Source organism: Phyllobates terribilis, unplaced genomic scaffold, assembly GCF_046119375.1.
Source record: "Phyllobates terribilis strain yellow unplaced genomic scaffold, ASM4611937v1 Scaffold_4__5_contigs__length_816908805, whole genome shotgun sequence".
Classification (NCBI taxonomy): Eukaryota; Metazoa; Chordata; class Amphibia; order Anura; family Dendrobatidae; genus Phyllobates; species Phyllobates terribilis.
Window position 1 is genome coordinate 519,981,738 of NW_027362764.1, and position 13,411 is coordinate 519,995,148.

At 44.0% G+C, this 13,411-nt stretch overlaps 1 protein-coding gene across 1 annotated transcript; it reads right to left on the minus strand.

The window, feature by feature from the left end:
• Nucleotides 1-1,163: 1,163 nt before the first annotated feature.
• LOC141264676 (protein mono-ADP-ribosyltransferase PARP9-like) lies at nt 1,164-1,601 on the minus strand. The gene has a single exon (XM_073676945.1). It carries the CDS (start codon nt 1,599-1,601, stop codon nt 1,164-1,166), a length of 438 nt encoding a protein of 145 aa, XP_073533046.1.
• Between the last annotated feature and the right edge of the window lie 11,810 nt (nt 1,602-13,411).

The window sequence follows — 13,411 nt, forward strand, 5'->3', positions numbered from 1 at the left end:
CCAAGAGCTGGTGCAGACTGTATGGCTTGTTTAAGAGCGTAGAAGGCTTCCACGGATTTGGGATGTAGTGGAAAAGCTGACGTTTTGAAGTCATCATACAACGGTTGCATCAGCTTTGAGGCATCTGGAATCCATTGGCGACAATATGTGATAAGTCCTAAGAAAGCTTGTAATTGCATAGGTCATTTTGGTAGAGGAACGGTCACAATAGCAAGTTTCCTTTCACCCGGTGTTTCAGGTTTGGAGAGAGACAGTGGCCTAAAAACACAACTTTGGGCTGACACCACTATATTTTGTTGAGGGACACCTTGCAGTTTTGTTGTGCAAGATGAAGGAGAAGACTGAGACTCGACTCTTCAGCTGTCGCCTGATCCGGACAACATAGTAGGAGATCATCCACATACTGAAGAAGGACAACTTGATGGTTAGTCTCTCTCCATGGCCATAAACAAGAGGCAATGGCCTGAGACAAATGACTTAGTGAGTTATGTGCTCCTTGTGGTAAGACTGTCCAGGTGTATTGTGATCCTCTGTAAGTGAAGGCAAACAGGTACCAATCTTCTGGATGCAGTGGTACGCTGAAGAAAGCATTGGCCAGATCGATGACAGTGAAACTTTTTGCATCTGATGGTATTTCTGACAACAATGTATGTGGATTGGGCACAATGGGACTTTCTAGTACGGTTGCCCCTTTAACATCTCGGAGCTTAAGTTGTTGGCAGAACTGGACACCAGAGTCTCATGTGGTGTCACTGACAAGTGAGGCATCATTAAATGCAGTGTCCATAACAGGCCAATATGCATCGCCTGCCTTAAGATTTGCCAGGGAAATGAGATCTTGCCATGTGGCTGAGTAATTCCTTTGGATTTGAAGCATGCTTCTATAGAAAGGCATCAGCTGTTATTCTGGATCTGGGAGTTGGTTCAGCAGAGTAGCAGCTTGCTGGGGTGTAAACTTGACAAAGGGTGGGCTCCTCAGATGTGGGCGCTGGCACGGATGGTGGTGGCACCTGAGGCGGGTGTAATTACTTGTGTATGAATAGCAGGAGGAGGTAACAGTCCTGGAATGAGGGGCTCTATTTGGGCAGCTCCTGTATCATGGGGTGGAGTCCAGGTGACACAGGCAGTCTTAAAAGCTTTAACAGTCCTGTCCTCATTACTAATTAACCTGATTTCGGAGAGGCAGCAAATGCTTGGGGGCTACACTTGTTCATTATAATTCCAACAATCTCCCTTTCACACGCATGTACAGGGAACCAGAAGATGCCAACACCAATGGCAGGAATTGTCAAGGTTTCAATCTGCTCACTAATATTCGCATACTCTAAGATACGAGTTATTGCAGAGCGAAGTTGTCGAGCACTGACATCTGGATGAATAGAATCAAAAGTAGGGATCACAGCGTGTATGATCATTCTACAAGGAAGATTGCCAGATTTAGTCACCGCTATGTCCCCAGCAGCTATCTGACCACGTGACTCAACAATGATTTGACTGTCAGTTTGAATAGATGCCCCTCCTGCTTCCACTATAGCTCTAGCCACATCTCCGTTGTGCTCTAACCGAGGGTTGGCAGCATTAAAAATAGCGTTCGTTTCCATTGTCGTTATTTCACCCTTACCCACCACTAAAAAGGGTCCCTCAGGAAGTTCTTTTTCAAAAATGGGTGGCCAACATTCCCTCCCCTTTGTGATTCCTGTGATGTTGGTGTCCCCCCCCCCAGATTGAGCCCCTCCTTGATTCAGTGGCCACCGCTCCATACAGGTGTGCGCTCGGCTGTGAGGTACTGGGAATAGAGTTAAGTAGACTGTGTGAGAGTGGTGTTGTAGAAGTGTTGGGAGGAGAGGTCGCTGCTTGAAGTAACTCGTGTGGACGTGCAGCTGAGTTGCCAGTGGAAGTGACAGTGGAAAGGGTCGGTGCTGGGGATGATCCAGGTGGGAGAATAGATGAGCTCACAATGGGAGTGTTAGGTGAAAGGGTCGGTGGCCCACTGGACACCGTTGTGAAAGGGAACATGGATAAAGCCTGTTCACTTCCCGAAGGAGTATAGTACTGGTCATTACTGGGTAAAAAGGATCTGGTCTTGTGGTGTATAGCATTGGCCTAGTATGTTCACCACTGAAAGTCGTGTGCATATTCCTGGATTGTGCCTCACTCGATTTAGCCAGATCTACAGCGGTGGCCAAAAGTATTGGCACCCCTGCAATTCTGTCAGATAATACTCAGTTTCTTCCTGAAAATGATTGCAATCACAAATTCTTTGGAATTATTATCTTCGTTTAATTTGCTTGCAAGGAAAAAACACAAAAGAGAATGAAGCAAAAATCAAATCATTGATCATTTCACACAAAACTCCAAAAATGGGCCAGACAAAAGTATTGGCACCCTCAGCCTAATACTTGGTTGCACAACCTTTAGCCAAAATAACCGCGAACAACCGCTTCCGGTAACCATCAATGAGTTTCTTACAATGCTCTGCTGGAATTGTAGACCATTCTTCTTTGGCAAACTGCTCCAGGTCCCTGATATTTGAAGGGTGCTTTCTCCATACTGCCATTTTGAGATCTCTCCACAGGTGTTCTATGGGATTCAGGTCTCCACTCATTGCTGGCCACCTTAGAAGTCTCCAGTGCTTTCTCTCAAACCATTATTTAGTGCCTTTGGAAGTGTGTTTTGGGTCATTGTCCTGCTGGAAGACCCATTACCTCTGAGGGAGACCCAGCTTTCTCACACTGGGCCCTACATTATGCTGCAAAATTTGTTGGTAGTCTTCAGACTTCATAATGCCAGGACCGTGTTCTTTTCTTTGAATGCCTCTTTTTTTTTCCTGTACACTCTATGTTGATGCTTTTTCCCAAAAAGCTCTACTTTTGTCTCATCTGACCAGAGAACATTCTTCCAAAACGTTTTCGGCTTTCTCAGGTAAGTTTTGGCAAACTCCAGCTTGTTTTTTTTATATCTCGGGGTAAGAAGTGGGGTCTTCCTGGGTATCCTACCATACAGTCCCTTTTCATTCAGACGCCGACTGATAGTACTGGTTGACACTGTTGTACCCTTGGACTGCAGGGCAGCTTGAACTTGTTTGGATGTTAGTCGAGGTTCTTTATCCACCATCAGCACAATCTTGCGTTGAAATCTCTCGTCAATTTTTCTTTTCCGTACACATCTAGGTAGGTTAGCCACAGTGCCATGGGCTTTAAACTTCTTGATGACACTGCGCACGGAAGACACAGGAACATTCAGGTCTTTGGAGATGGACTTGTAGCCTTGAGATTGCTCATGCTTCCTCACAATTTGGTTTCTCAAGTCCTCAGACAGTTTTTGGTCTTCTTTCTTTTCTCCATGCTCAATGTGGTACACACAAGGACACAGGACAGAGGTTGAGTCAACTTTAATCCATGTTAACTGGCTGCAAGTGTGATTTAGTTATTGCCAACACCTGTTAGGTGCCACAGGTAAGTTACAGGTGCTGTTAATTACACGAATTAGAGAAGCATCACATGATTTTTCAAACAGTGCCAATACTTTTGTCCACCCCCTTTTTTAGGTTTGGTGTGGAATTATATCCAATTTGGCTTTAGGACAATTCTTTTTGTGTTTTTTCATTGAAGACAAATTAAACGAAGATAATAATACCAAAGAATTTGTGATTGCAATCATTTTCAGGAAGAAACTGAGTATTATCTGACAGAATTGCAGGGGTGCCAATACTTTTGGCCACCAATGTATGTCAGTTATATGATGATATCGCTCAGTTTATATGATCTGGAGCAACGTTCCAAGATGGCCACCACCGGAGGCAGCACATGCGCCATCCACAAAATGGCCACCACCAGAAAGAGCACTTTTGCCATCCACAAAATGGCCACCGCCAGAAGGAGCACTCTTGCCTTCCACAGCAGCTCCCTATGCCATGCAGCCTGTCAGCGCTGCACACAGGGGAGACATTACTTTGGTCGCGCACTGCGCATGACCGAAGTAACGTCCTGCCTCCTGGTGACCCGGATGTTGTCATGACGACATCGGGTCGTCATGACAACATCCGGAAGCCGCCGCAGACATCGCTGGACGCCGGCAGGAGAGGTGAGTATAGCGATCACATCCCCCCTTGCCACCGCAATGCTGTGATCATCTTCGATCGCAGATTTGCGGGGGTTAATGTGCACAGAGCGGTGGGGGATCGCTCCCTGCACATAGCAACGGGTGTCAGCTGTAACAATCAGCTGACACCCGGCGGCGATCGTCCCGCACCGCTTGTGTGCGGGCGCGATCGCCGCACGCGTAATAGTACGTAGCTGGTCCATAAGTCCCAGGGTGTAGCTACGTACTATTACTGACCTCGTCGGAAAGAGGTTAAAGCTGTGGTTGTCTGATCGCTTGTACTATGCATAGCAGTGTATAGTGAAAATCACGATCTCCTAGGAACACCAGCTACAGGCTGGCTTTCACAGGAGAATCATCATGGCAAGCTCGGAGGTCTTCAGTAGACCTTCGGCTGTGATGGCAACCCATCGGAGCTCCACAATCACATCACTGGTGCGCCAATGGGCATGTGAAATCACGCGCCTCCCTGTCGGCGCATATAAAATGCCACTGTCAGAAGCATTTAACAGGTTAACAGTCATAGGTGGAGCTCTGCTTCATCGGCGGCTGTTGAAGCTGCAGGGAAAGATGCAGGCTTGGCGTGCGAGCCCGCATCAAAGGTAGGGACATAACATGTGACTTAAAAGTAGATTAATACTGGAAACCATTTCTTAAGTATCATATCTGCCTCAGTGTACACAAAACTATATCACCCAACATGCACACTCCTTAGAGCCATTCTCTTGGAAGCATCAACGCTTCATTTATTGGTGGTCCCAGAGTACAAGTTAAATATTACTCTTCCATATGTTAAGTATCCCATTTTATAGTAATCACATTACACAATAAATGTTTTAGTCTGCATTACATTGCACAGAATGTTACTAGATGTTGGACATATGTAGGTAACCTAGGGAATATTTTTTTGCTTACTTTACGTTCTCAAAATAGCTCCTTTTAGTGAATTTAATAAAGGTTTTAAATGATTTTTGTGGTTTTAAAGACATTCAAACAGTCATAAATCAGTCACGTTGCTCTCGTCCTGCTTTGCAAAGCACGGCATTGTTAAATAAGACTTATGCCTTTTTATTGACATGCTCATCATTTTCATTATATTACTAGTCACACAATCTCTTGATATCCCCAGAAAGTGCTGTAGGTTATTATAAGTCAAAGCATGAAAGCTTTAAATAGTTTGCCTCTCCGCATTATGTGCCTGATCTGTGCTGTCCATATGTATTCTCTAATAAATCCATTTTAGTCACCTTGCAACAACTCAATCTGGCTACTGGCTCATATCTCATCTTATACTGTATGCTGCAAGTTACTGAAAAATCTTGTACCCCAGTGCGGTTCTATCTAGAATGTCATTAGATAGGGTACAATAGTTTATAAATGTAAAGATAAAATAAGAATGTTTTTTTGGGATACAGTAGACAATAGAATGCGCTATCTAATTCATCTTAACATTTTCCCAAGCATCAATACATTTTATTTAATGATTATGATCAGTGCAAGTTTTAGGGAAATATTTGGGTGCACTTTAACACCTCCCCACTGCCGTTTTTGTTTCTGCACTTTTATTTTTTATGTTCCTTACTCACTTTTAATTTTCCATCAAAATAGCCATATGAGGGCTTGCTTTTTGTAGGATGAGTTTTTTTTATTTTTGAATGACACCAAACATTTTGCTATACAATATACTGGAAAATGGAAAAAAAAAATACCAGTAGAGGTATAGCGAGCCCAATCCATTGGATGAAGAGCAACCCATATGGGGTCTTCGGATACTTTACCATTGGCATGACACAGGACTCATGGTAGTGCTCAACTTTTCTACAATCTTTTTTCTACAAACATTTTTCCAGATGTCAAAAACAGTTTCAAAGGGGCTTCATCATAGAAAATAACTGTATCCAAGTCCTGTAAAATCTTCTACTTCCCGGAAAGATATTTTCTTTGATGAAACTGCTCGAAACATTTGGAACTGTTTTTGCTAAATCTGGTAAAAGGATTGTACAGAGAAGAAAAGGTGAGTGTTACCATGAGTTCAATCAACAGACCATCCATGTGTGGTGTTGCTTTTAATCCAGGGGAGTGAGCTCAGTTTTGCCTAAGAACACTGCCATGAATATAGAATGGTATCTAAAAATCCTCCAAGAGCAACTTCTCCCAATGATCCAGGAGCCGTTTGGTGATGAACAGTGATTTTTTTCATCATGATGGAACACAATGTCACAAGACAAAAGCCATAATTAATTGGCTCTGTGAGCAAAACATTGAAATTTTGGGTCCATGACCAGGAAACTCCCCCCATCGTAATCCCATTAAGAACTTGTGGTCAATCCTCAAAAAGTGTACAAACAAAAGCAAAGAAATTATGATAAACTCCAAGCACTGATTAGGCAAGAATGTCTTCAGTCAGGATTTGGCCCAGAAACGGATACCTAGCATGACACAGTGAATTGTAGAAGTTTTGAAAAATAAGGGTCAACACTATAAATATTGAGTCCTTGCATAAACTTGATGTATTTGTCAAAATTAATTAAAAACTTATGAAATGCTTATAATTGTACTTAGTAACCATCTAAATAAAGAATCAAAAACCACTGAAGCAGCTAACTGTATGAAAAGCAACATTTGTATCAGTCTCAAAACCTTTGGCCGTGACCATACTATATATACATTTGAATAACTTTTATGGTGTGATGTTGAATAAGATAGATGTGTTATATTGCCATGCTCCTCCCATGTGTATCATCAGTTCCAATTTGTTTTCCTCCTTCCTATACATATTTATATGTAATGTAAATGTGGACATGTGTATTCTCTACTGTGACACAGTATGGGGTAATCTCTCACTTATTGTTTGACACTACCTTTTGTCTACCATGTAGTAATTTTATATATGTTTTTTCTAAATTGCAAAATAATATGGACATTTTCTTTGATGCGTGCTAAATAAATGAATGTATTCTTTACATTAAGAATATGTGTAGACATAAGTTTTGAAGCTTGTCATGCTATGATGGGTGATGTAATATTTTCACATTCGTTTGTTGCCCTGTTTACTACAATCACATTCTATTACAGCTTCTTGTATTGTGCATTTGCTTCTTATCTGCTGCGTTAGGGACACACTTTATTAATGTGGAGCACCTTATTGGGCTTGTGGGTTTTTTTTTACACCTATTCAACTTTGCACAAAAGTACAATAGGAAAGCAGTAACCAAAAGTGAAAAGATATCAGTATATAAATATTAAATGCAACACAATAAATAGACATCCATAACCAAAAATACATATACCCAAATAGAAAAAATAATGAATACAGCATCCAAAACTGATTCTGCCAAGAGGGTGAGTAGAGAAAGGAAATGGTGGAAAAGGACCCACGTGTTTCGCTGCTCCCAAGTGCAGCTTTATCTGGGGTGAGATAATAAAAGTGCCCTTGATGACTTTATATACAAACAGTAAACAATAGTAGACCAATTAAATATTTATATATGTAAAGTAGGTAAAAAAAAAGTATTTGATACACTGCAGATTTTGCAAGTTTTTACCTTAGACATCTCTTTGGTCTTGACCATGGTGGAGAGGTTGGAGTGTGACTGGGTGTGTGGACAGGTGTCTTTTATACAGGCAACAAGTTCAAACAGGTGCAATTAATACAGATAATGAGTGCAGAGTAGGAGGGCTTCTTAAAGAAAAACAGGTCTATGAGAGCCAGAATTCTTGCTGGTTGATAGGTGTTCAAATACTTATTTAATGCGATAAAATGCAATTTAATTATTTAAAAATCATACAATGTGATTTTCTGGATTTTTTTAAGAATTTGTCTCTCACTGTTGAAGTGTACCTATGATAAAAATTACAGACCTATCCATTAGTTGTAGTTGGGAAAACTTGCAAAATTGCCAGTGTATCAAATACTTATTTTCCCCACTGTAAAATTACGCAGCACATTAAAAAGTAGAGAAATGGTGTCAAGCAAGAATTGTTACATGTGTAACCGGTATTTGCATTTGGTTCCTAGCCACAAATTCTACAAGACGCAAGGCTGATGCAAATCAATAAATCCACCACTCCGATTTTATATTTTCCTATAAAACTGAAATAGTGATTATAGAAAATAATTTAGCAGTTTTTACCCCACAAAATTGCTGACAATGCTAGATGGATAACCTGGAAATGTGTTTACCTATGGTTGATCTTAGCATTAGCAGGACAGGGTAAATGAAGATTAAATACTAAATGTGCCCATATACCAAGTACTTGCTGGGCATTCCCCAACAGTGTAGTGTCCTAGGATCTCTGAAATAGATTCTATCAATCCCTCGCACTTACTCTTGATTGACTGCGGTAGTAGTGGTGTCACGCAAGGTGTGGGAAAGACTCAGTGCAACACGAAGGGAAGACGGGAAGGAAGCCCAAACAATAGGGAAAGGGGAAGTGGAGACCCGTAGGCAGATCTAATAACACCCTGCCTACCCTACCGTCCCTATATTTGTTGCACACCAATCGCCGAGCAGGAACCTAAGCCCTGTATAACCCTAGAGCTAGGCCCTAGATAGGAAGGGGGGAGGGGTGAGCACTGGTCAAGCCCCACTACAAACTAAAAACAACAAGGAAGACAAACAAAAGGGATAACTTAGCTTGAGCAGACACCATAGGGGAAACGCCAACTGTCCTCCAAGGGCACCAGAGAAGAAGCCAGCCGACTGCCAGAGCTCCAAGCCAGAGCCAAGGAATATAGAAATATCACTGGTGGTTCCCTGTAGCAAACTGAGGGTTTTTAACTCTCCTGCAAGGGTGTGTCAATTGACAGGAGGAGGGAGGTCACCCCTGGGTCTTAAAGTGAGAAGGATTTAGAAGGTGTCTGCAATGCCAAACACAGTGACCTTCTACAGCCAGAACCAGAGTGACTGTCTATAATACCTGACACACCCGTGACAAGTGGTCTCTTGATGAACTCTACATTTGTCACCCAAGATGAAAAACCGCGAAAATGAGTATAGATGGCATAAAAACGTTAAAGTTTATTAGTCAATTAAAAAATGTACAAAAATAATAATGCAAAATGTATAGACATATATAAATATAGAGACAATAGGTGAATATTGGATCGCAAGGAAAAGAAAACCCCCATAACATCTTCAAAACCCCTCGTAAGGCTGTATTACAAAGTGCACTGTGTGCAGATAAAGTCCACAGGGGGGAGAGAGGGAGAAAAGAGAAAAGGGGATAAAGCAGAAGAGAGAGCATAAGAAAGGTGGAATCAGAGGGAGAGCATATAGTCACAATCAGGTAACTGGAGTATAATACCCCTTACATGTAATTCCGAGATACCGGAGTTGAAAGTGAATCAGGGCACTCACCAAGCTGATTGATAGCTCTCACAGGTGTATAGGGCACAGGGAGGAAAACAGTAGACATCCACCAGGAGCCTCGACTCGCGTTTCGCGTTTAGCTTTATCAAGAGGCACGTAGTATGAAGTAAATAAGGACCTAGATATATAGGACCTTACACAGTCACGTGAGCGATCATGTGATCGCTTTCATGTAGCTGTGACGAGGGCCGGCCGTTACGGCGCATGCGCCGGGGTCACAGCGGTAACAGCAGTCGCGCGTCATCCATCATAGCATGCGCACATGCCGGAAGTGTCAACTGACAACATCCGGGGTTGCGACGTTGCCATGGAGATGGACACTCGCGGGTGCCGGCCGCGATTACCCAGCGCATGCGCACCGCCGGCCATCGCCACAGCGCCACAGTGTGTCCCTTACGAGTTTATAGGATATCCATAATGCGACCAGTATTAAAGAAAAAAGGGGGGGAGAGAAAGAATAGCCAAGAAGCATAGAAAAGAAGAAAAGGGAAATATAGAGACAGGAATCAATAGTAATAAGAGTTACAATACATATAAATAGAACAAAATACAAAATCAAATATAAATGAACATGAGATTTATATAGAGAGAGAAACTAATTTTCCCCCCATACATTACAAGAGAGTAATGTGTAACAATCTTCTTGAGGGAAATACTCAATTCCCATTCCGTCATCATATGAAGATAATATGCAGAGCGGCTGATCCCATCAGAGATATATAAGGTGCTGAAGATAACAGTCAGGAAATCTAAACATAGAGACAAAAGCAAAAATAAATAACAGATCACACGGACAATTAAAAATTGAATAAAACCAAAAAGGAGGATATTTAGCCCCTAGGAATAAACCTCTAGGGGGAAAGGAAGGATGCCCCAGGACACCGGGAGCGAAGCATAGCCCAGGGTCAAGTCAGGCGCAGAAAACGAACACGTGAAGACCAGAGCATAGAAAACGTAAATTACCCAAATGGATCGACTCCACAAGGATAAATGAACATCTATTCAAAACTAAAGTAATTAGAAAAAATAAGGAAAAATCATAAGAATGAGGAGAAACCAAGATGTTCGTTGAGCCCCCGCGGTGAAAGAGTATCAAGAGTAGTGATCCACCTGACTTCCTTTTGCGCCAAAAGGAGTTTGACGTTCCCTCCCCGGGAGCCCATATGCCACAAACCCTCAAAGATCGAGGGTCACAGTTATGGGCAGATTTAAAATGTCGTGGCAAGGTCTTGAGCTCCCGGGGATCAGGGATCGCCCTAGCGGCAATAATGTCCCTAACATGTTCGCGAACTCTGACTCTCAGCTCCCTAGATGTAAGACCTACATAGATAAGTCCGCAGCCACATGTAGCATGGTAGATCACATGTGTAGTGCTACAAGAAATATGGTGGCGGATGTTAAAGTTACGGGAGCCATCAGAGTTCGCGAACATGGTAGTGCGTGGGACATTAGTGCAGGCGGCACAATGGCCGCAAGGAAAGGTCCCCAAGGTGGGACCACGGGAGCCAAACGGGTTTCTCCCCGAAGGAAGGTAGTGACTGGAAACCAGAAGATCAGCTAGGGTGTTGGATCGTCGAGGTGTCATGCATGGAGACTCCCCAATATATTCCCTCAGGGAGGGCTCCGTACCCAATATATCCCAATGTCGGGAGAGGATGCGCCGCACCCCACACCACTCAGAGTTGAATGTGGAGATGAAGCGGATCCTCTCCGAACCTTTTCGTCCATCAGAGGGAGGGGGATAGATGAGGTGATCACGGGGGGTATTCCGCACCCTCCTATAGCCGTGGCCGACACATCGATTGCTGTACCCCTCATTTGAAACGTTCGGCTAAATCCGAAGCACGCTTCTCAAATCTGAGATTGGTCGATCAGATCTGCCTCACCCTGAGAAACTGCCCGATCGGGACGGCCCTGATAGTAGAAGAGTCATGTGCAGATGTAGCGTGGATGAGGGAATTCACAGCAGTGGGTTTCCTAAACAGATCGGTTTGGACACGACATTCAGCATCCACTTCTAAAGTAATGTCCAAAAAATCGATCTGTCTAGAACTGTACTTATAGAAAGCCTCACTGCACGGTTGTTTGAATTCAATACAGCCATAAAGTCCTCGAGCTCCCCGACAGTCCCCTGCCAGAAAAATAGGATATCATCTATGTATCTCATCCACGACACGACATGGTCCACGCCCCGTATCCCCTCATCGCCAAAGATATCCCTCTCCCATGCACCCAGGAAGAGGTTGGCGTATGAGGGGGCACAGGCCGCCCCCATTGCCGTGCCGCGGGTCTGAAGATACACCCTATCCTTAAACAGAAAATAGTTATGGCAGAGGACAAATTCAAGGAGCTCGAGGATGAAATCTCTCGAGGGGCCGTCCAGATCGGAACCGCTCAGGAAGAGGCGGGCCGCCTCCAAACCCAGACTATGATTAATGCATGTATACAGACTTTCGACGTCGGCCGTGACAAGGAGGGTATCATGAGTAAGGAGGACGCCGTCAACCCGAATCAGGACGTCCGTCGTGTCTTTAATATAAGACGGGAGGGTCTCGACTAGCGGTCGAAGGTGGTTATCAATGTATTTACATATGGGGCCACATAGACCCTCCAGCCCTGACACAATCGGACGTCCCGGGGGGTTGACGGCGTCCTTATGGATTTTCGGAAGAAGATAGAAGGTAGCCGTTTTAGGGAAGCGGATGTTAAGTGCCTCGACGGTCCTTCTATCAATCAGACCCCGGTCACAGGCTCGACCTAAAATACCCTGGAGTGCGTCGGAGAAGGAGGCCGTGGGATTGTATGTCAACCTAGTGTACGTTTGGGTATCTCTAAGTTGGCGTAGGGCCTCCCTCTCGTATAAGGAGCAGGGCCAAAGAACAACATTGCCTCCCTTGTCCGCTGGCTTAATGACAACATCGGGAAGTGATTGTAATTCCCGAAGAGCCGTGCGCTGCGAGTAGGAGAGATTGTCATGACGTCTCCATGTAGGGAGGCGTTTCAAATCATTCGACACCAGACGCACAAACAATTCTATCGCCGGGCTCAGGGACAAGGGAGGGAATCTTGTGGACCTGGGGTGTCTCGTTTGTAATGACCCACCTGTCGATGGTTGCTCCTGCTCCAGAAGGAGGTCCTCTAAGTTGGCCAGGGCCTCCCTCTCCGCCGCAGTCACAGAGGTCCCCTCACCTGATGCTCTGAAATGTAATTTTTTCAGGATAAGTTTACGGGCAAACAGATGGAGGTCCTTCGGGGCTGTAAAATAGTCAAACCCATTAGTTGGTGAGAAAGAAAGCCCAAAACTAAGGACCTCCATCTGTGCCCGAGTGAGAGTATGAGAAGATAGATTGACAATACGGAGCCACCCGGAGGGTCACCCACCTGGAAAGGGATAGTGCGTTTTTTCTTATGAGTGGGTCTAGTCTGAATCTGCGATGTAGATGGAGCCTCCAAACTATGGCCAGCGTCCAATTTCCCCGCAGAGGATTGATCATCAGTGGATAAAGACGAGGCAAACGAGGTGGACCTGGAGCGCGAGGGGTGGTTCTGACAGGATCTCGACCGAGATCTGGCGTTCATGCTGCGCCATCTATATACAGATCCGGTTTGCTTATCGTTGATATCACGACGTAGTTTTTGTAATTTATTAGTGTGAATCTCCTTGACCCATCTCTGGCACTCAAGGTCCACCTCGTCATTAAGTTGTTTGAGCTTAGCTGGATCCAGTTCCTTCTGTAATTGAGTCTGAAGCAGCTCGATTTCTGACTCCATGACTCCGAGGGAGGTCTCATTCAAGTCCCTTAAGAGGGTCAGAAATCCAACAGAACAAGTATTCGCCAGATCCTCCCATTTAGTTTTGAATGTCTCATCCATAATCGGAAAGGATGGGAAAATCTGGATTCGTAACCCTCTAGGGATGAGGGATTTTTCAATATATT